This window comes from Lethenteron reissneri, chromosome 23 (genome assembly GCF_015708825.2).
Source record: "Lethenteron reissneri isolate LAM-NWPU_2019-01 chromosome 23, ASM1570882v1, whole genome shotgun sequence".
Classification (NCBI taxonomy): Eukaryota; Metazoa; Chordata; class Hyperoartia; order Petromyzontiformes; family Petromyzontidae; genus Lethenteron; species Lethenteron reissneri.
In genome coordinates, this window is record NC_083801.1 from 16,545,865 (window position 1) to 16,566,761 (window position 20,897).

Consider the following 20,897-nt stretch of genomic DNA (forward strand, 5'->3'; position numbering starts at 1 on the left):
TGTGTGAGAAGCGGGCGTACACATTGTGGGGAAGTCTTCGTAAACGCCAGGCGTGTGTCTTTGCATTACCACGTCAGTAAACTATTGATCCTCGGCCAGAACACTCCTCGCTACCCTTCCACCTACTTGACAACCCACCCCTGCAGCCTCATATCCCACTTCACAAAGTCAATCACCTGCACCCCAACCCACCCCTACAGCCTCACATCCCACTTCACAAAGTCACTCACCTGCACCCCACCCCACCCCTACAGCCTCACATCCCACTTCACAAAGTCACTCACCTGCACCCCACCCCACCTCTACAGCCTCAAATCCCACTTCACAAAGTCACTCACCTGCACCCCACCCCACCTATACAGCCTCATATCCCACTTCACAAAGTCACTCACCTGCACACCAACCCACCCCTACAGCCTCACATCCCACTTCACAAACCCACTCACCTGCACCCCACCCCTACAGCCTCACATCCCACTTCACAAACCCACTCACCTGCACCCCACCCCTACAGCCTCACATCCCACTTCACAAAGTCACTCACCTGCACCCCACCCCACCCCTACAGCCTCACATCCCACTTCACAAACCCACTCACCTGCACCCCACCCCTACAGCCTCACATCCCACTTCACATAGTCACTCACCTGCACCCCACCCCACCCCTACAGCCTCACATCCCACTTCACAAACCCACTCACCTGCACCCCAAACAAAACCTCACCCATCCTCAAACCACACTCACACCCTTCCACTCCCTTCCGCGGGCGTGCAGACAACTCCACCTACACATTGCTCACGAGTGCTCAACGCAACCGCACACCTCCCTGCACACTCCCTCCTCGTGGTTTCCTCTCTACTTCCTCCTCCTCCACGCATCGCCCCACGGGGTCTCCTCATGCCTCGCTCCTCCCTCTCAGCCCACGCGTGTGTGCCTGTTTGCCCGCAGGGAGAGACACAGGGAGCGGCCATGGTACGTGGCCATCATGTGTCTCTGTCGGCGTATCCTGGCCACAGTTTATTAAACATTAAGGCAGCCACTGCAGTGTCTGCTGGCCCATTGGAATGCCCTAAAGCAGAAATCACTCCCGGGGTCCCCCTTTAAAATTAGAACCTCGCAATGAGACTATAAAAGAGCTATACACAAGAGATAGAGATGAGAGAGATGTGTACAAAAGATATGAGACGTAATGAGGTTATGAGAGAGATACGGATGAGACGTAAATGGAGTGATATGAGAGAGATGTAGATGAAACATAGAGATACAGCGAGATGAGAAAAGTGAGCTGCAGAAAATATATAGATGAGAGAGATTAATCAGATATTTACGTTTATTGTGTCTTTATGATTCAGATGTGAATTTGAGCTGTTTTGGGCGCATTCCTATTTTATCATGATACCAGGGACCCTTGAGGTGGTTTGGTGCCTTTTGCTATTTTGGAGTTTGTGTCCGCCTAGCGCCACCACTGGGTTGACATCTCCACCGATAAGCATGGTTGACTACGTACGGTGCGAAAGAAGTTCAACATACATACATACGACCCTCCAGACTCAAACCTGTGGCAATTTCCCCGCAATTTAAAGTGGAAGGTGCCCAAGAAAAAGTATTTAGCGCAAGCGCGCCGCGTCTAATCCTTAACAGCTGCCAGACATAACACGGGTGGCCTTTACCTCGTCGAGATGATTAAAATTTTACAAGATCTATTGTTTACACGCCACAAGGTCGTAAACAAAGTATAATAGGTGTGTATACATGGCGTGGTGTCGTTGCCCGAGGACCATTCGTGTTTTTTGCCTGTTGAATATTGAACGCGCAGGCAACTTTGATGTCCCCCCCCCGCATAGTGGAACTCCTCGTGGGGCCCATGTTATGGCTTCATTGTGCATGCATTAACATGGTCCTGGCAGGAGGATGCGATCGAGACTCACGACAACTTCGTGGCAGCCGAAGAAAAAAATAAACACACCCCAGAGGATGCCCACCGCGGAGATGGAGTGATGAAATCAGGTCACGTGCAGGTGTCAGATGGGTTGTTACATCGCGGGACAGCAAGGGATTGGCAACGGCTCGGGCAGGCTTTCATCCAGCAGTGGATTGATGGTGGCCACTGCTAGATCCGTTCAGTTTATTTTGAAGTAACTCCTCGTTCACTGTGGTGGTCATCATTGCACGCTCGTTACACGCTCATCACCGGCCCAGCATAATCGTAACAAATGTCACAATAACCCGAAGGCTTTGCGATGCCTCTCGAGTTGTCTTGTGAAAGTCTGCCGGTCTTGCACTCGTCTCGTCTCACAGCTGATCAATTTTGGCAATGTTTAGATGTAACAAACAAAAAAGCACATTGGAAGCGCACCGTCGTTTTAACTTCAACTTTATATTGCAAGCGTTTCGACTTCCAAATGCAGATAGGCACACGATTGACTGAAAAGATAAACACATGTAAATAGGAATTGTCCTAATATAATGAGAATACATTACATTCACCCGAGACAAAGTAAATATATGTACACCACAAAACGATACCGTAGATTGTACTTCACTTGTAAAAACACACTTCACTGAAACATTTACATCAGTTGCGTTGCAAGAACACGCTTGCCGAGATAATGCGTTGCATTATATCGCTCACTCTCCATCGATATGAGGATGTTATTAAACATAAAGGGGCAGCCCTGCAATTGCTTGCTCGCAACAACTGCTGTCAGAAGGGTTTCCACAAAAAATGGAGTTTTCAAGAGCCGTGATCAATTCGAAGGTATTCGCCCCATTCTTCCAAGCTGGCCACATGTCTTGGAAGAGGTGGCAGTACCCACACTTCACCCCCAGCACACGCGACCGACCGATCGACTCATTGAAGGACTGTGTGTGTTGTCTTGGTTCGCTCTGGGACTGTTGTTGCTGTTGTTTTGCTGCCTTTCACAACCTTGGGAATTGGTGCACATCGGCAATTTGAACTTCATATACTTGATCTATCTTCTTGGTTCATTCGGTAAAGTCACGTAGAAGGGAGACAGCTGTCTCTCCGACAGACCTGGTCTTCACCTGAGGACGGCTGCTTGCGTTGTGGCCGAAACGTCGTGAGAATTATTGTATTGTTTTATTTTTATTATTTTATTACTTCCCTTCTACCTAACTTTACCGAAAGAACCAAGAAGATGAATCCCTGCAGTCACGAAAGCTTTAAATCGAAATACTTGATCTATTTTACTTGTTTATTTTTTTGTGATTTACTTTGCAAGCCGATCGTTTCGTGTATTGTTTGTTGTTGTAGCTTTCTGACTGGACATTTGTGAAAAAGAGCTTCATAGCTTATCGGATTTCTCGAGGATAAATAAAGATTCAGATTCTCATTCTGACTGTGGTGAACCCATTTTTACTGCTGGGTGGACAGAGGTTCCACTAAATTTGGCAATTTTTTTTCATCAACTTCAGCGCCGGGAGAACGAATTGTCGACCTCAGAATTGTAAGTCAAGTTTGCTAACTGTCACACAACAGCAGCGTCCCCTGGAAAGTCAATAACCTAATGGATGAACTCTGAACTTGCAGAAAGAATTCGACCATTCCTGGTCTCGGTGGTTCTGATCTCCACTGTTTTCTTGGGAGGCTTGTACAAGTTAATCACCTTGTCGAAATTCGTCGTGGCCTGGAAACTGCCACGGTGACCTGATATGAATAGGACAAACGCGAGTTTGAATACAGTTGTACGGTACAAATCGAAAGCAGAAATTACATTTCGCAGTTGTTTGCGATTGTAATGTTTAGTATAGCTCTGAGAAATATATTTCTTGGCAAGAAAAACCACAGAGAGCGATCTGACTTATGTGTCACACTCAACACACATCACTGTGTGCTGATGTCATCCAAACTCCCTCCACTTTCAAGAAGCAACTAACGGGACATCTGTTCTGATGAGCATACAAAAGTGACTCTTGGTCTGTCCCAGTCGCGATCGAATATTAATTCGTTTGTGTCAGACAATCTGTGTGTGTTACACATTATTTCATTATCTTTACCTCTGCACACATAAGTGCGCAGGTCACATCTTTGAATAATATTCACGTGGGATTAAGTCAGCATAAACTTAGTACCACATCATCTGCAATGCACCGATCATGTCAGATATCGAAAGCTAAGCAAGTTAAGCCTGCATAGACCACCATGCACAAACAGGTTGTGATAAGCTGCAGGTCTACATGTTGGGCAGTGGAAAAAAAAATCCATTGTTGTACTCTACTCCTATGTACCCACGTCTATGCACCCCACCTTTAACAACTTGCACTGACCAGAGTGGTAAATTAGGTGAACCCCCATGGCCCGCACAGCATACGGAGGCCCTGACCCAGCAGCGGATTGAGAGAACAGCCATACCAGGTACACACGTCCAAGTGACCACGTGCCTACTAGAGTATTTGGCTGCTATAAATTTCCACGTGATAAATCACTTCGTTGAGCTATCATTTTGTGGCCGGGTTGCGTCTGAAAAAGAGCTATATAGCTAAGTAGGCCTTACCTAGTAAAATAAAAAAAATCTGTTAAATTGTTGTTAAGTTTTAATAGAGCACATGTCTATTAAACATGAAAGGTTCAGCTTCGAGACGTGCCAAAGCAGTGCCGCCCCTGTTTGCTTGAGCGATTAAATCAGGGCCCTCCCTTCTCCTTCTCCTCACCTTTGTTGACAAGGTCACTCCCAAAGCCGAGGCTGAAATGCTGCTTCTGCGATTTCACACACCCGAGTCTGTAAAATGAACGAGTTTCAATTAGTTACAATATATTTAAATTATAAATCATATATACTGACCAATCTAGATCTGAAGTTTCCGTGACTGCAGGGATCCATACTCTTTGGTTATTTCTGTAAAGTCACGTAGGTATAAAATGAAATAAATTAAATCACGACGTTTCGATCGCAACACAAGCGACCGTCATCAGGTGGAACAGATACAGCAGGGGAACTGCTGACAGTCAGCGGTATCTGTGTTGCGATCGAAGTGTCGTGATTTTATTTTTATTTTATTTTATACCTACGTGACTTTACCTAAACTAACCAATTAACTAAACAATTTCCAAGCAAAGTCCACTGAGCTATTCGCTTTGTTTTCAAAGGACACCTGGACACACATTATAGTTTATCGAAGTGGCTTATATCATCACACGTGGGACTTTATAGTAGCAGCCAAAGTCTGAAGGCATGTTTCTAAATGTGGAGGGCAAAACCGGAGGACTTGGAGAGAAATCATGCGGACTCCAACTATAATGCATCGTCAGGGCTAGGGATGGAACCCACAACCTCATGTGTACCAGGCGACGGAAAGAACATCTCGCCACAGCTGTCTGAATGTGACCGCGGGATAGCCAAGATACCCGACAATGGGGCGAGGAAGAACTATGGCAATTTTGCGTGCTTGGAAAATTTGAGTATTTTGTCTAGGCTATATCGGAGCGGTGTGGGCGAGCGATAGGAGGGAACGGGGCAGAGCAAATGAAGAATTGGCAGTGCCTGGGGACCTCCGACCCGTGGTACCCCTGTCGTGCAGTTGCACTGCCTGCGCACTCGACAGCTACATGACAAGGTTGTTGGTCAGGAGGGAGGCGCCGGGTATAGAAGATGCTGAGGTATCCACCTGGACTCCTCTCCCTCAAGCAGCCTGCGGTAGGTGGCGATCTCGATGTCCAGAGCCAGCTTGACGTTCATGAGCTCCTGGTACTCGCGCACGCGCTGCACCATCTGCCGCTTGTCCTTGTGCAGCTCCTCCTCAAGGCGGGCGATTCTCTCCTTCGCCACGCGGACGCTGAGCCCGCCTCGATCCACGGCCCCTGCGATGGCAGCCTGCAGGCTGGCGCGCTGGGGTATTCACAAACCGGAGTCACAGGACCGCTCGGCATCGTGGTCAAGCAGGTGGTGGGTGGTGCTCACCCTCTGTTTAGCCTCGGCCCAAATTAGGGGGTGCAATGGGGATGATCACCTCCAACAAACAAAATAAGCAGAGCTCTGTGACCCGACATATTTAAAAAAATGAAATTATTCTATCGGCTTACTGGATTTCCAGGCCAACATATTGAGCAGCATTTGATAAGCAAGTAAATATATAGATTGGTTTTGACCTGGTAGGTCTCATCAGTAAAATCAGCCTCATCAAAATCAAATGCTGTGAGAATTTTAGATGTTATTGGTAAGAGTGTTCCATGTAAAATATGGGACCCTGTTGAATGCAAAAATCAATACCTTAACACAAACTCATTCCGTGTCTGCACATATGAAAACAATACTCTGTGGCTAAAATATAAGTGCAGGCAGCTCGTACCTGCTTCTTCAGAGCGTTGCTTTCACCTCTCACGCGCTGGATCTGATCGTGCAGATTGTTTATTTCATTCCTGTTGCTGCGGATCTCCTGGTCGGTAGGATCGGCCGAGAGGCTGAGAACGTCGTACTGTAAAACAAGCAAGCAGCGCGTGTTTGCGTCATCTCGATGCATTCTAGATTACCTCCCCACGTGCCAAAATGGTCATCAAAGAAATGTGCCAACCAATCGAGCAGGAACCTCCTGAAAAAGTCTTAAGACTCGATCAGATATTTTATAATAAATAACAAACACTTATTATAATAAATATATACTTTTATACCATTTCATCACTTCATCTGACTAAGCATTAAAGAACAGCTGAGACCACCTCGGATGAGTTTTTGTGATCGAATATCTATCAAATCAAATCGTTTGGGTTTGATGCAGTTTCAACACCAGCAGGCTTTGTAAAATTCAATCAAATCTGCAGAGCACAGACACAATTAATAATGATGATTGAGTATGAATGTGGCAAAACGAATTTATTGTAATGTATTGGTCAGGGTGGCGTGGTGGGAGGGTATGCCTAAGTGAAATAAATAAAAAGTCTTGACACTTGACATTCTACTTGGGAGACGCTTCTCAGTGATCATGGCAGATAAGTGGGCGGTGTCGCTGCCTCGCCGAAATCCCCTTTCACGTCCGTGGCTTCTGCTGCTGCTGCCGATGTGTTTACCTTCTTTCTGTAGAATTCATTGGCTTCGGCCTGGCTCTTGGCAGCGATCAATTCGTACTGAGCGCGGACATCGGAGATCATCCCTTGCAGGTCAATGCTGCGGCTGGTGTCCAGCCCCGCAGACACCAAGGTGTCCTTGATTTGCGGCTCCAGGTCACGCAGCTCCTAAAATGGAGAGTGGGGATCACGTTCAGGGCACTGGCGTGGGACTGCGGTAAAACGCGGCCTGACTGAGTACCGTGTTCTAAGATTACACACCGTGAATGGAAGAAAAAACACATATGGGTGCGGCCAGGTAATTGGTCCTGACCTTTTCAAAAATTCCTCTGAGAAAGTTGATCTCATCTTTCAGTCCTTCCAGTCTAGCCTCCAGCTCAGCTTTCACTAAGCAAGAGTCGTCGAAATCCTGCCAAAGACGACATACATTGTTGGTTGAGTTTATTTGAATAATTCTGTGATTGTGCTTCCGGGCATACAGTTATAGGCCATTGTGTTTATAGGATGAACATCTCAGCAGAAATGTTATGAACATCACCTGTTTCACCGCAACAAACTCGTTCTCTGCCTTGTTGCGGATCGATATGTCTTCCTCGTACCTAAAAGAACAGAAACATAATTTATATGTGGAACTCAACTTTTAAAATACTAAAGGTTTACACTGTATGTGATAGTGTGACATTAGTGCTACCGTTGGCATAGTAGGGGGCACAAATCGTGCATCGGCCAGTCACTCAGTCAGTCAACCCATGGCACCTGGGTCTGTCCCGTGACCTCCTGCCAGTGGGCTGTCGACACTTTACGTGGCCTTAAAGTGCACATAGCCTGGCACAAGCGCCGTGGAGACGTCACCGCCACTTGGTGGTGAATGGCGGTTGTTGTTGTTAATGCTCCCTGGGGAGCGGTAGTGGAGTGGTTCGTGTGGTCGAAATAACCCTCACAGCCTGCACGGTGTGGGGAGACAAACGTCCAGTCGTGAGTTGACACACGGGCTCTATATACGTGCAGTGGTGGCGCAAGGCATTAATCCAAACACATTCCTGCGGAGGGAGCTGGTAGGAACGTTGGGTTGCTCGGTCAATGGCCAGGGTCAACGGCGGCGTGGTGTATTCCGCAAATATGCCCGACTGTGAGAGCGGGCACAAGCCGGCGTGAGTCGGTTAAACGTTGAGTTTTATAAGGGCACCACGGGGTGACCAGCCCCTCCCCACCCAGCCCCACCCCTCCCACCCCCCACCCAGCCCCACCCTCCCCACCCAGCCCCTCCCCACCCCGCCCCTCCCTCCCCACCCAGCCCATCCCTGCACGATGGACACAATAATCCCCTGTGGGCTGGTGTAACCAGGAGGTTCCTACCAGTACTAAGCAAACACTTAGGTCCCTGAATAACTCAAGGGGCCCCATGTGCATAGAGAATAGGGGTGCATAAAATATCAGCTGAAATTTTAATAATTACACGCATAAAAAAAGTTAAATAAGTTAACGTGCATGAATCGTTCACGTACCTATCCTGTCTATCTCTCTTTAATCCCACTCTAATATTTGTATCGTCTACATGCAGTAGCATAACTAGGCTGGGGGCAGGGGATGGCTCTTGACAACTACCATGAGGTAGATTTTCAACACGTTGGGGCCCCACCTTTCGATTGCCGCACCCCCCCGAGCTGATGATCGAGTTACGCCACTGTCTTCATCTCTTTAATTTCACTACATCTCTGTCTCACCTGTTTCTCTCCAATCTCACTCCACATTTATCTTTTATCCGCATTTCTCTCATCTCGCTACATCTCTCTCTCTCTCTTATCTATACATCTAATTCTATTGCAATTTCATTCGGAGGTTATGAATAAAATGGCCTTCAAAAATAATTTCCGCTTAAGATCCCCAATGGGCCAGGCAAACAAAGACAAAGATCCCCCGTATAGCCTGTAACAAACTGTTGGGGCAAGTACTGCTAGCGAGCAGCTTTGAAGGCCGGTATGGCGCAGGAGGCGGTGGGTGGCCAGCAAGACGCCCGACCACATTTGTTTCCCCACCAGGACATCATTTGAGGTTGAATCGACCTAGGGGAAGCCCAGGACCAGTTCAGATAATCATCACTGGTGTTGGCCGTGAGCAGAAATTCAACTCGGGTCGCCGGGTTCGTAGTGCGGCGCGCTCACTGCTACACTACTTGCTCCCCTAACGGTGCCAGGCGCATCGCTGTACACATCCCTGCACATCCGCCGCGTCGACGCGCACTTGTTCTTGAAGTCCTCGACGAGGCCCTGCGCGAGCCGCAGCTCTCCCTGCCGCCGCTGCTTGTCGCGCTCCAGAGTGTCGAGCTGCCGCTGGAGACCGTGGATCTGGCTCTGGAAGAACACGCTCGCCTCAACCTTGGAGCCCCTGGCTCCACGATCCTGCAGGAGCAGCCACTGCACCCTCAGCACTTTGTTCTGCTGCTCCAGGATGCCCACCTGTGGTGGGAGACACAATGACAAAGAGGATACGAAGGGGACAGGGTGGGGTACGAATTCATGGCCCACAGCCAGGGCCGCTTAAAAAGGTTTTGAAGTTCGAGGGCGAATTGCCAGATGAGGCCACTTCTGAGGCCTCCTCAGCCTTTTCTGAGCAACCCCCCCTCCCCAACTCGCCCACGCCCTGGATCTGTAACCCATATCACACTGGTTCACCTCGCCCCTTCTCTACAGTCATGGACCCTCACACATTAGGGCTACCAGGGGCAGGTAACTAACTTGCGGCCCAGCCTGTATTATGAAAATATGTTTTATACTCTTTGGTTCTTTCGGTAAAGTCACGGAGGTGAAAAAAATAATAAAATAAAAATAATAGAAATTTAAAATAAATAAATGTAATCACGACGTTTCTATTACAACACAAGCAATCATCATCAGTTGCGTGTGCGCAACGCTCTCCCTCCCCTTATTCCTCCCTCCCTCCCCCCCACCTCCATATCTGACTTATATAAACCCCTTAACTCTGGCATCTCTCCCACTTCAATAAAAAATAATTCTTGCTGTGGTTATCACATCTGATGATGATGATTGCTTGTGTTGCAATCGAAACGTCGTGATTTAATTTATCTATTTTTTATTTAATTTTATTATTTTAATTTTATATATTTTTTCACCTACGTGACTTTACCGAAAGAACCAAAGAGTATGGATCCTTGCAGTCACGAAAACTTCAAATCTAGAATATGTTTTATATTTAGCTCTAAAGCTATAACCAGGGAATAGAATGCATTTGACAGGACATTTGCGAAGAGATGGAGCAACGAAATCGGTTCGTGTGCAGGTACTGTGTGGTTTGTCGCATCGCGAGACCACGAGAAGTAGAGCCGGCTTGAAGGAGGCCTTTATCCAGTAGTGGATTCACCATTGCTGCTGCTGCTGACGATGATGAGCTTGGAACGTTCCACTGAATCAAAATCCAAATTTTGTCAAGGGCCTTAATTCGAATGTTTGGCCGGTTTATGTATGCACCTGGGAGGAAACTGAAGTGCAAAGAGAAAACCCCGAAAAAAATAGGGCGCCAACACTCAAAACTCGACACAGGCTGTGAGAAACCTACTTGCTGCACTGCTCCATACAGGCGCTTGGCTGCAATTGCAGATGGGTGTCTACCGCGCGACACGTAGGATCACAGCGCGATCCGCTAACCACACTTCAAAGTAGACTGGATTATAGGCGAGTACATAATAACCACATCCAATATTCATTTTAAGTTCACGTGAAGGGACTCGTCAGTCATAAAGTGTTTCTTTAATATACTTTAAATATTTAATATTTAGCACTGGCAAAAAGTGCAGCACAAGATGGGCAATTGCGCAAATGATGGTTCCCAGGACTGCATCTCGGATAGAAAAACAAGTTGGGTCACAGATTACTTTCATGATTATAGACTCTAAGGTCGGCATGACAACGTCCAGTTATGCTCTACTGAAAGCCCCTCTGTATGTTCTAGATTTGAAGTTTTCGTGACTGCAAGGATTCATACTCTTTGGTTTTTTCGGTAAAGTCACGTAGGTAAAAAATTAAAATAAATTAACTCACGACGTTTCGGAAGCAGCACAAGCCTCCGTCATCAGGTGTTACTGCTGCAGTTGCTTCTGAAACGTCGTGAGTTAATTTATTTTAATTTTTTACCTACGTGACTTTACCGACAAAACCAAACAGTATGAATCTTCTGTTGTTTTAACACTCAACACATTCATCAGTAAAACTGCCCTCAAAGGGAAAGGGTGTACAGTGCAGTATATGATAGTTGACATTTTGGGGAACGGCCCTACTTCATAGCAGAGAAATTAGTGTTTTCATAGGCAGACTTCATGGTAGAGAGATGAAGATCACTCTGCTATGAAGAAGGGCCATTTCCTGACACATCGCCTATCATGTTTCCTCTTAATGAAGTATTATTGATTTGAAGCTTTCGTGACTGCAGCAATCCATACTCTTTGCTTTTTTCGGTGACTTTACCGAAAGAACCAAAGAGTATGTATTATTGACGTTAATGTTGAATTTGTACTATTCGTACTTGTGCACAACTGTTTCTTTAATAAGACATCGTGGAGATGGGAGTGGAAGCTCCAGGGACTTAACACCCACATGTCGCGCATAGCTCAAGCAGTCATAAAGGACTTTTAAAACGTCCCTGTCAGCTTGAAAGCGACAGTGGCATGCGTGCCAAATGAAAACCGGCATTCACACATTCCATGCATCGCCACCGGTCCTCAGGACCCCTAGAACTGCCCCCAGGTGACTGAGCTCTGAGGGGTGGGGTGGGCATAGACCGTGTACCTGTAGAGAGCCCTTCTCTCCATCCACGGCCAGATGAGGAACTCCCAATGCTGCATGGCTCGGTGGGGTGGGGGGTCATTTGAACATCCTTTAGCACACTGGTGAGTGTGGGGTTACAAAACAGGTGTTAAGGTGTTAAAACACCAAACTCAAACCTTTTGACAAGGAATCATGTCTGCATTAACCACGATGCTTGTGGTCAGAATGCAAACAAAAAAACATACTCTGATAATATATGCATTGTCTTTGAAACTGATTGGTCCACACCAGAGACAGCTTTCTTTTGAGCCTCGTCTCAAACGGGCTAAGACCAGAGGACGCCAAAAGGCTCAAAAGAAAGCTGTCTCTGGTGTGGACCAATCAGCTTCGAGGAAAATGCATATATTATCAGAGCATGTTTTTTTGTTTGCATTCTGACCACAAGCATTGTGGTTAATGCAGACATGATTCCTTGTAAAAAGGTTTCAGTTTGGTGTTTTAACATTTTAACACCTACACTATGGGGACCTCATTTGCCAGTAAAAATATGATAATTGGTTCTTTACCCTTCTATCTGGCAACAAAACTGACACCTTTTTGCAAGGAGTCATGTTTGCATAGACCGCAATACCTGCAGTCATAAATACAAACAAAAGACATAACTCTGATAATGTGCACTGTCCTTGAAGTTGATTGGTCCACACCCGAGACAGCTTTCCTTCGAGCCTAGTCTCATATGGGTTGGACCAGATGACGCCAAAAGGCGCACAACTCAAGGACAATGCACCATCAGAGTATGAGAGCTCGGGGCAAGCATCTACACTATGGGGACCTCATTTGCCAGTAAAAATATGATAATTGGTTCTTTACCCTTCTATCTGGCAACAAAACTGACACCTTTTTGCAAGGAGTCATGTTTGCATAGACCGCAATACCTGCAGTCATAAATACAAACAAAAGACATAACTCTGATAATGTGCACTGTCCTTGAAGTTGATTGGTCCACACCCGAGACAGCTTTCCTTCGAGCCTAGTCTCATATGGGTTGGACCAGATGACGCCAAAAGGCGCACAACTCAAGGACAATGCACCATCAGAGTATGAGAGCTCGGGGCAAGCATCTACACTATGGGGACCTCATTTGCCAGTAAAAATATGATAATTGGTTCTTTACCCTTCTATCTGGCAACAAAACTGACACCTTTTTGCAAGGAGTCATGTTTGCATAGACCGCAATACCTGCAGTCATAAATACAAGCAAAAGACATAACTCTGATAATGTGCACTGTCCTTGAAGTTGATTGGTCCACACCCGAGACAGCTTTCCTTCGAGCCTAGTCTCATATGGGTTGGACCAGATGACGCCAAAAGGCGCACAACTCAAGGACAATGCACCATCAGAGTATGAGAGCTCGGGGCAAGCATCTACACTATGGGGACCTCATTTGCCAGTAAAAATATGATAATTGGTTCTTTACCCTTCTATCTGGCAACAAAACTGACACCTTTTTGCAAGGAGTCATGTTTGCATAGACCGCAATACCTGCAGTCATAAATACAAACAAAAGACATAACTCTGATAATGTGCACTGTCCTTGAAGTTGATTGGTCCACACCCGAAACAGCTTTCCTTCGAGCCTAGTCTCATATGGGTTGGACCAGATGACGCCAAAAGGCGCACAACTCAAGGACAATGCACCATCAGAGTATGAGAGCTCGGGGCAAGCATCTACACTATGGGGACCTCATTTGCCAGTAAAAATATGATAATTGGTTCTTTACCCTTCTATCTGGCAACAAAACTGACACCTTTTTGCAAGGAGTCATGTTTGCATAGACCGCAATACCTGCAGTCATAAATACAAACAAAAGACATAACTCTGATAATGTGCACTGTCCTTGAAGTTGATTGGTCCACACCCGAGACAGCTTTCCTTCGAGCCTAGTCTCATATGGGTTGGACCAGATGACGCCAAAAGGCGCACAACTCAAGGACAATGCACCATCAGAGTATGAGAGCTCGGGGCAAGCATCTACACTATGGGGACCTCATTTGCCAGTAAAAATATGATAATTGGTTCTTTACCCTTCTATCAGTTTTGTTGCCAGATAGAAGGGTAAAGAACCAATTATCATATTTTTACTGGCAAATGAGGTCCCCATAGTGTAGATGCTTGCCCCGAGCTCTCATACTCTGATGGTGCATTGTCCTTGAGTTGTGCGCCTTTTGGCGTCATCTGGTCCAACCCATATGAGACTAGGCTCGAAGGAAAGCTGTCTCGGGTGTGGACCAATCAACTTCAAGGACAGTGCACATTATCAGAGTTATGTCTTTTGTTTGTATTTATGACTGCAGGTATTGCGGTCTATGCAAACATGACTCCTTGCAAAAAGGTGTCAGTTTTGTTGCCAGATAGAAGGGTAAAGAACCAATTATCATATTTTTACTGGCAAATGAGGTCCCCATAGTGTAGATGCTTGCCCCGAGCTCTCATACTCTGATGGTGCATTGTCCTTGAGTTGTGCGCCTTTTGGCGTCATCTGGTCCAACCCATATGAGACTAGGCTCGAAGGAAAGCTGTCTCGGGTGTGGACCAATCAACTTCAAGGACAGTGCACATTATCAGAGTTATGTCTTTTGTTTGTATTTATGACTGCAGGTATTGCGGTCTATGCAAACATGACTCCTTGCAAAAAGGTGTCAGTTTTGTTGCCAGATAGAAGGGTAAAGAACCAATTATCATATTTTTACTGGCAAATGAGGTCCCCATAGTGTAGATGCTTGCCCCGAGCTCTCATACTCTGATGGTGCATTGTCCTTGAGTTGTGCGCCTTTTGGCGTCATCTGGTCCAACCCATATGAGACTAGGCTCGAAGGAAAGCTGTCTCGGGTGTGGACCAATCAACTTCAAGGACAGTGCACATTATCAGAGTTATGTCTTTTGTTTGTATTTATGACTGCAGGTGTTGCGGTCTATGCAAACATGACTCCTTGCAAAAAGGTGTCAGTTTTGTTGCCAGATAGAAGGGTAAAGAACCAATTATCATATTTTTACTGGCAAATGAGGTCCCCATAGTGTAGATGCTTGCCCCGAGCTCTCATACTCTGATGGTGCATTGTCCTTGAGTTGTGCGCCTTTTGGCGTCATCTGGTCCAACCCATATGAGACTAGGCTCGAAGGAAAGCTGTCTCGGGTGTGGACCAATCAACTTCAAGGACAGTGCACATTATCAGAGTTATGTCTTTTGTTTGTATTTATGACTGCAGGTATTGCGGTCTATGCAAACATGACTCCTTGCAAAAAGGTGTCAGTTTTGTTGCCAGATAGAAGGGTAAAGAACCAATTATCATATTTTTACTGGCAAATGAGGTCCCCATAGTGTAGATGCTTGCCCCGAGCTCTCATACTCTGATGGTGCATTGTCCTTGAGTTGTGCGCCTTTTGGCGTCATCTGGTCCAACCCATATGAGACTAGGCTCGAAGGAAAGCTGTCTCGGGTGTGGACCAATCAACTTCAAGGACAGTGCACATTATCAGAGTTATGTCTTTTGTTTGTATTTATGACTGCAGGTATTGCGGTCTATGCAAACATGACTCCTTGCAAAAAGGTGTCAGTTTTGTTGCCAGATAGAAGGGTAAAGAACCAATTATCATATTTTTACTGGCAAATGAGGTCCCCATAGTGTAGATGCTTGCCCCGAGCTCTCATACTCTGATGGTGCATTGTCCTTGAGTTGTGCGCCTTTTGGCGTCATCTGGTCCAACCCATATGAGACTAGGCTCGAAGGAAAGCTGTCTCGGGTGTGGACCAATCAACTTCAAGGACAGTGCACATTATCAGAGTTATGTCTTTTGTTTGTATTTATGACTGCAGGTATTGCGGTCTATGCAAACATGACTCCTTGCAAAAAGGTGTCAGTTTTGTTGCCAGATAGAAGGGTAAAGAACCAATTATCATATTTTTACTGGCAAATGAGGTCCCCATAGTGTAGATGCTTGCCCCGAGCTCTCATACTCTGATGGTGCATTGTCCTTGAGTTGTGCGCCTTTTGGCGTCATCTGGTCCAACCCATATGAGACTAGGCTCGAAGGAAAGCTGTCTCGGGTGTGGACCAATCAACTTCAAGGACAGTGCACATTATCAGAGTTATGTCTTTTGTTTGTATTTATGACTGCAGGTATTGCGGTCTATGCAAACATGACTCCTTGCAAAAAGGTGTCAGTTTTGTTGCCAGATAGAAGGGTAAAGAACCAATTATCATATTTTTACTGGCAAATGAGGTCCCCATAGTGTAGATGCTTGCCCCGAGCTCTCATACTCTGATGGTGCATTGTCCTTGAGTTGTGCGCCTTTTGGCGTCATCTGGTCCAACCCATATGAGACTAGGCTCGAAGGAAAGCTGTCTCGGGTGTGGACCAATCAACTTCAAGGACAGTGCACATTATCAGAGTTATGTCTTTTGTTTGTATTTATGACTGCAGGTATTGCGGTCTATGCAAACATGACTCCTTGCAAAAAGGTGTCAGTTTTGTTGCCAGATAGAAGGGTAAAGAACCAATTATCATATTTTTACTGGCAAATGAGGTCCCCATAGTGTAGATGCTTGCCCCGAGCTCTCATACTCTGATGGTGCATTGTCCTTGAGTTGTGCGCCTTTTGGCGTCATCTGGTCCAACCCATATGAGACTAGGCTCGAAGGAAAGCTGTCTCGGGTGTGGACCAATCAACTTCAAGGACAGTGCACATTATCAGAGTTATGTCTTTTGTTTGTATTTATGACTGCAGGTATTGCGGTCTATGCAAACATGACTCCTTGCAAAAAGGTGTCAGTTTTGTTGCCAGATAGAAGGGTAAAGAACCAATTATCATATTTTTACTGGCAAATGAGGTCCCCATAGTGTAGATGCTTGCCCCGAGCTCTCATACTCTGATGGTGCATTGTCCTTGAGTTGTGCGCCTTTTGGCGTCATCTGGTCCAACCCATATGAGACTAGGCTCGAAGGAAAGCTGTCTCGGGTGTGGACCAATCAACTTCAAGGACAGTGCACATTATCAGAGTTATGTCTTTTGTTTGTATTTATGACTGCAGGTATTGCGGTCTATGCAAACATGACTCCTTGCAAAAAGGTGTCAGTTTTGTTGCCAGATAGAAGGGTAAAGAACCAATTATCATTTTAACACCTGTTTAGTTGCCAGAAAAAATGGGAAAAACCTATTATCATATTTTGGTACTGGCAAAGGAGGTCCTATGATGAGTGTGGGGTTGTTTTTTTTATATGGGGAACATAGATAGAATAGGCATAATAATTAAATTTGCTGCAATGCCATCTGCTGCTCACATTATAAACCCGCAGCAGCCTAGAACACGCTTTTTGTCCACGGTGGCCAGTCATCTAAGGCCTATACAAACTCTACTCAGCTCTCGAGCGGGGGCGCATTGACAGTGATTTGGTCATCGGCAGGTGTCACGTAGTTCGCTGGAATGTAATTGACTGCAGTTATGTTCGGCCCACATTAGCGTTGTTCTGAGATTCCTTAAGTCTCAGGTAATTATGGCGGGCATTCATCGACAAAAGACGAATTTAAGGCATGGCAATTTTCTTTTTATGACTGACAAAGTTTTTTAGAACCCCCCAAAAAAAATCACGTAATTTTGCTAGGATGTACCGTTTCCTGTTAATATCCCCATTCCATCCATGCACCTCTGTACGGACAAAAGCACAACGTTGTCACACAAGACTGCACATCAGTATGTCTACTGGCTATTGTGGTGAGACTAAGTGTGAATCTCGGTGAGCAGTGGTAAGATGTTTAAGTGTAATAAAATAATGAACGTTTCAGTGAATAAACGATTCATACAATCGTGATACGTGCATAGATTATTTTCGTATTCTATTATGTGGTTATTAGAACCCCTATAGATCTTACATAAACCACACAAGAATATGTTTTTTGCCTAAAAATCATGACAATTCAACAACACATGCATGGATGGGTGAATTGTTACATCTATAATATAATAATGCATCATAATAATCATAATATAGAGCCGTGTGTCAATCCACTTCTGGATGAAGACTGCCCCCCCCCCGTGTAATGTCAGTAATGGGGGCTATGTGACCATACTTCACCACGCTGGTCAGCACGGGTTGATAAAGCAGGGAGCCCAGGACCGATTCAGATAACCCTCGCTAGCGATGTTAGCCATGGAATGGAATCTAACTCAGGTGGCAGGGTTCACAGCACATTTTTGCTAACTAACCACAGTGCCACTTCTAAAACGATACGGTAAGCTATGCAGTTTACACTCAACATGTGCGGTGGATAATTACACTGCATTTATATGCGCACAGTACTTCATATGTGCAGTGCGCGCACCGAGGTGTATATGAAAAAGAATGCTTCAGGCAAATTTCGGGCCAGTGATAGCCAGACATTGGCCGAATGACATGAACATCAGTCGGTTACTAATGACACTCTAATAACGGTGTCACTGAGCATAACGCAGTAGTGGCAGACAGTGCAGGATTATCCTAGTAGCAAAAGTAGCAATGCTACGGGCCCCGTATTTTCAAGGGTCCCGCGCTAAAATGTTTCAAGCTATCAATTCCGGTTCAGTGATTCTGCACTTGCTCTATTACTATAGTACTATACTGCCTTCAACTTTTATGGACGACTGGGTGTTTAAGGTGAGCGATTTGTTGTATTGTCTGGTTGTATAGCAAATTAAAACATACAATAACTTTACTGTGCAAGTAAAATATTTGTGTTTTAATATGTATGTATTTTTATTTATTTATTTAGGGCCCCTTTGTAACATATGCGACAGACCCCGCACTTGCTTAATCCGGCACTGGTGACAGACACGATCTCCGCCCCCATGCTGTCCGCTACTACCACCTCCCTCGCTGGTTACGCCACCAATCCATCACCCCCCCCCCCGCAAGCCCGCACCCCCAAATCATCATCCCATTACATAATCATTAAAACTACGTAATGCCTCCCAATCGAACTCAACAGCAGATTCAGCGCAGTGCGCTAACCAAAGTACCACCGCTCCCCCCACCACCCCCACCGCCCATGAGACCTTCTCGATGAAGCTGACGAAGCGGTCGTTGAGCGTCTTCATCTGCTCCTTCTCCTGGAAGCGCACGGGCAGCACCCCGCGGTCGATCTCCGGTGGTGGGGCCGGAGGGCACCCCCACGAGCGCGCCCGGGAGGTCCCTCCGTGGGGCACGAAGGCGACCGGGGTGCGGGGCCCCCGCAGGGAGGGACACCCGTCACCCGCGGCGTACGAGCCATTGACGAGGCATCTCCTGCGCTGACGCTGGCTGTGGCTCGACCCGATGTGCTGGACATAGCTGGCGCTTAGCGAGCTCATGGCTCAAAGCTTCGCCTGCTCGGCGAACGGATTGCGTCGTGTGCGGGGCTCTTAGATGAATCGTGACGCAGAGAAAAACTGGTCAGAGACGAGCGCGCTTGCAACGTGCTGCGTGCGATGAGCGGCGAGTGTGGAAACGTCCCCGAGGCGAGACGACCTGGCACACGTAGCCCGCGGGGCTTGTTGTTTATATAGCCCGGCGATTACCTGCGGGCTCGCACACGTCACCTGGATACACAGCGAGCCGCGCGCAATTGGCTCACGCCTGGACTCCACCGCGTGATGGACGGGCGGTGATGATAACGGTGGTGATGATGGCGGTGGTGATGATGGTGGTGATGTGGGGAGTGGTGGTGATGATGATGGGAGTGGTGGTGATGATGGTGGTGATGATGATGGTGGTGATGATGGTGGTAGTGATGATGATGATGTGGGGAGTGGTGGTGATGATGATGGGAGTGGTGGTGATGATGGTGGTGGTGATGGTGATAATGATGATGTGGGGAGGGGTGGTGATTATGATGATGGGAGTGGTGGTGATAATGGTGGTGGTGATGGTGATAATGATGATGTGGGGAGGGGTGGTGATGATGATGTGGGGAGTGGTGGTGGTGATGATGGTGGTGATGTGGGGAGGGGTGGTGATGATGATGTGGGGAGTGGTGGTGATGATGGTGGTGATGATGGTGATGATGTGGGGAGGGGTGGTAATGATGATGTGGGGAGGGGTGGTGATGATGATGGGGGTAGTGGTGATGATGGTGGTGGTGATGTGGGGAGCGGTGGTGATGATGATGTGGGGAGCGGTGGTGATGATGATGTGGGGAGGGGTGGTGATGATGATGGGGGTAGTGGTGATGATGGTGGTGGTGATGTGGGGAGCGGTGGTGATGATGATGTGGGGAGCGGTGGTGATGATGATGATATTCGGAGTGGTGGTGTAACGGTTAGCGTGCCGCGCTCCGAACCCGGCGACTCGAGTTCATAGGTGCTCGCTAACATCACTTGCCCCAACACTCTGTTCAGGCTATACGGGGGGTTGTTGATATTTTAGTGGTGGTGGTGATGATGACATCCTCACCGCAAGCGGAATAACATCCTCCCCGAGCGAGACGTGTGTGCCCTGGAGTTAATTCACAAATACATCACTGGATGTACGACTACACACGTAAGGTGTAGGACGACATGCAGACGCAGACAAATCCACACAGATATAGCATAATTGTAGATATACTGTATGTATAAACAAGTATCGAATACATATTGACAAACACAGATGCACATACAATGTACGGATACACGGACATATACACATACACATATAAACAGACAGAGGTGGGACAAAGTCATTGTCATGCAAGTCCAAGTCGAGTCTGAAGTCATCCAATTCACGACTCGAGTCTGACTCGAGTCCAAGTCACATGACTCGAGTCCACACCTCAGAGGTGGGACAAAGTCATTGTTATGCAAGTCCAAGTCGAGTCTGAAGTCATCAAATTCATGACTCGAGTCTGACTCGAGTCCAAGTCACATGACTCGAGTCCACACCTCTGTAAACAGATACTAGTATGCACAGACACACAAGCATATACATATACAGACACCTACACAGACACACCTAAACACATGGACGCACATAAATACACAACAAATATACACACAACAACCGCAATTCGCCACGAAAGTGGCGATTACGTAGGTACGGCGCTCAATAGA

At 46.7% G+C, this 20,897-nt stretch overlaps 1 protein-coding gene across 1 annotated transcript; it reads right to left on the bottom strand.

The window, feature by feature from the left end:
- Nucleotides 1-2,150: 2,150 nt before the first annotated feature.
- On the bottom strand, nt 2,151-19,324 carry LOC133346110 (keratin, type II cytoskeletal 8-like). Its single transcript, XM_061557514.1, has 9 exons — nt 18,888-19,324; nt 9,261-9,475; nt 7,558-7,618; nt 7,333-7,428; nt 7,023-7,187; nt 6,308-6,433; nt 5,627-5,847; nt 4,673-4,740; nt 2,151-3,668 (listed from the first exon to the last, which is right to left on the bottom strand). The coding sequence occupies exons 1-9, from the start codon at nt 19,179-19,181 to the stop codon at nt 3,526-3,528; spliced, it is 1,389 nt and encodes a 462-aa protein (XP_061413498.1). The 5' UTR covers nt 19,182-19,324; the 3' UTR covers nt 2,151-3,525.
- Between the last annotated feature and the right edge of the window lie 1,573 nt (nt 19,325-20,897).

Coding starts and splice junctions, on each gene's coding strand:
- LOC133346110 (XM_061557514.1), bottom strand. CDS start 19,181: ATGAGCTCGCTAAGCGCCAGCTATGTCCAGCACATCGGGTCGAGCCAC. Junction 6,434..7,022: donor ATGAATTCTACAGAAAGAAG/GTAAACACATCG, acceptor CTTGTTTTACAG/TACGACGTTCTCAGCCTCTC. Junction 4,741..5,626: donor CTTGAGGGAGAGGAGTCCAG/GTGGATACCTCA, acceptor TTCATTTTACAG/ACTCGGGTGTGTGAAATCGC.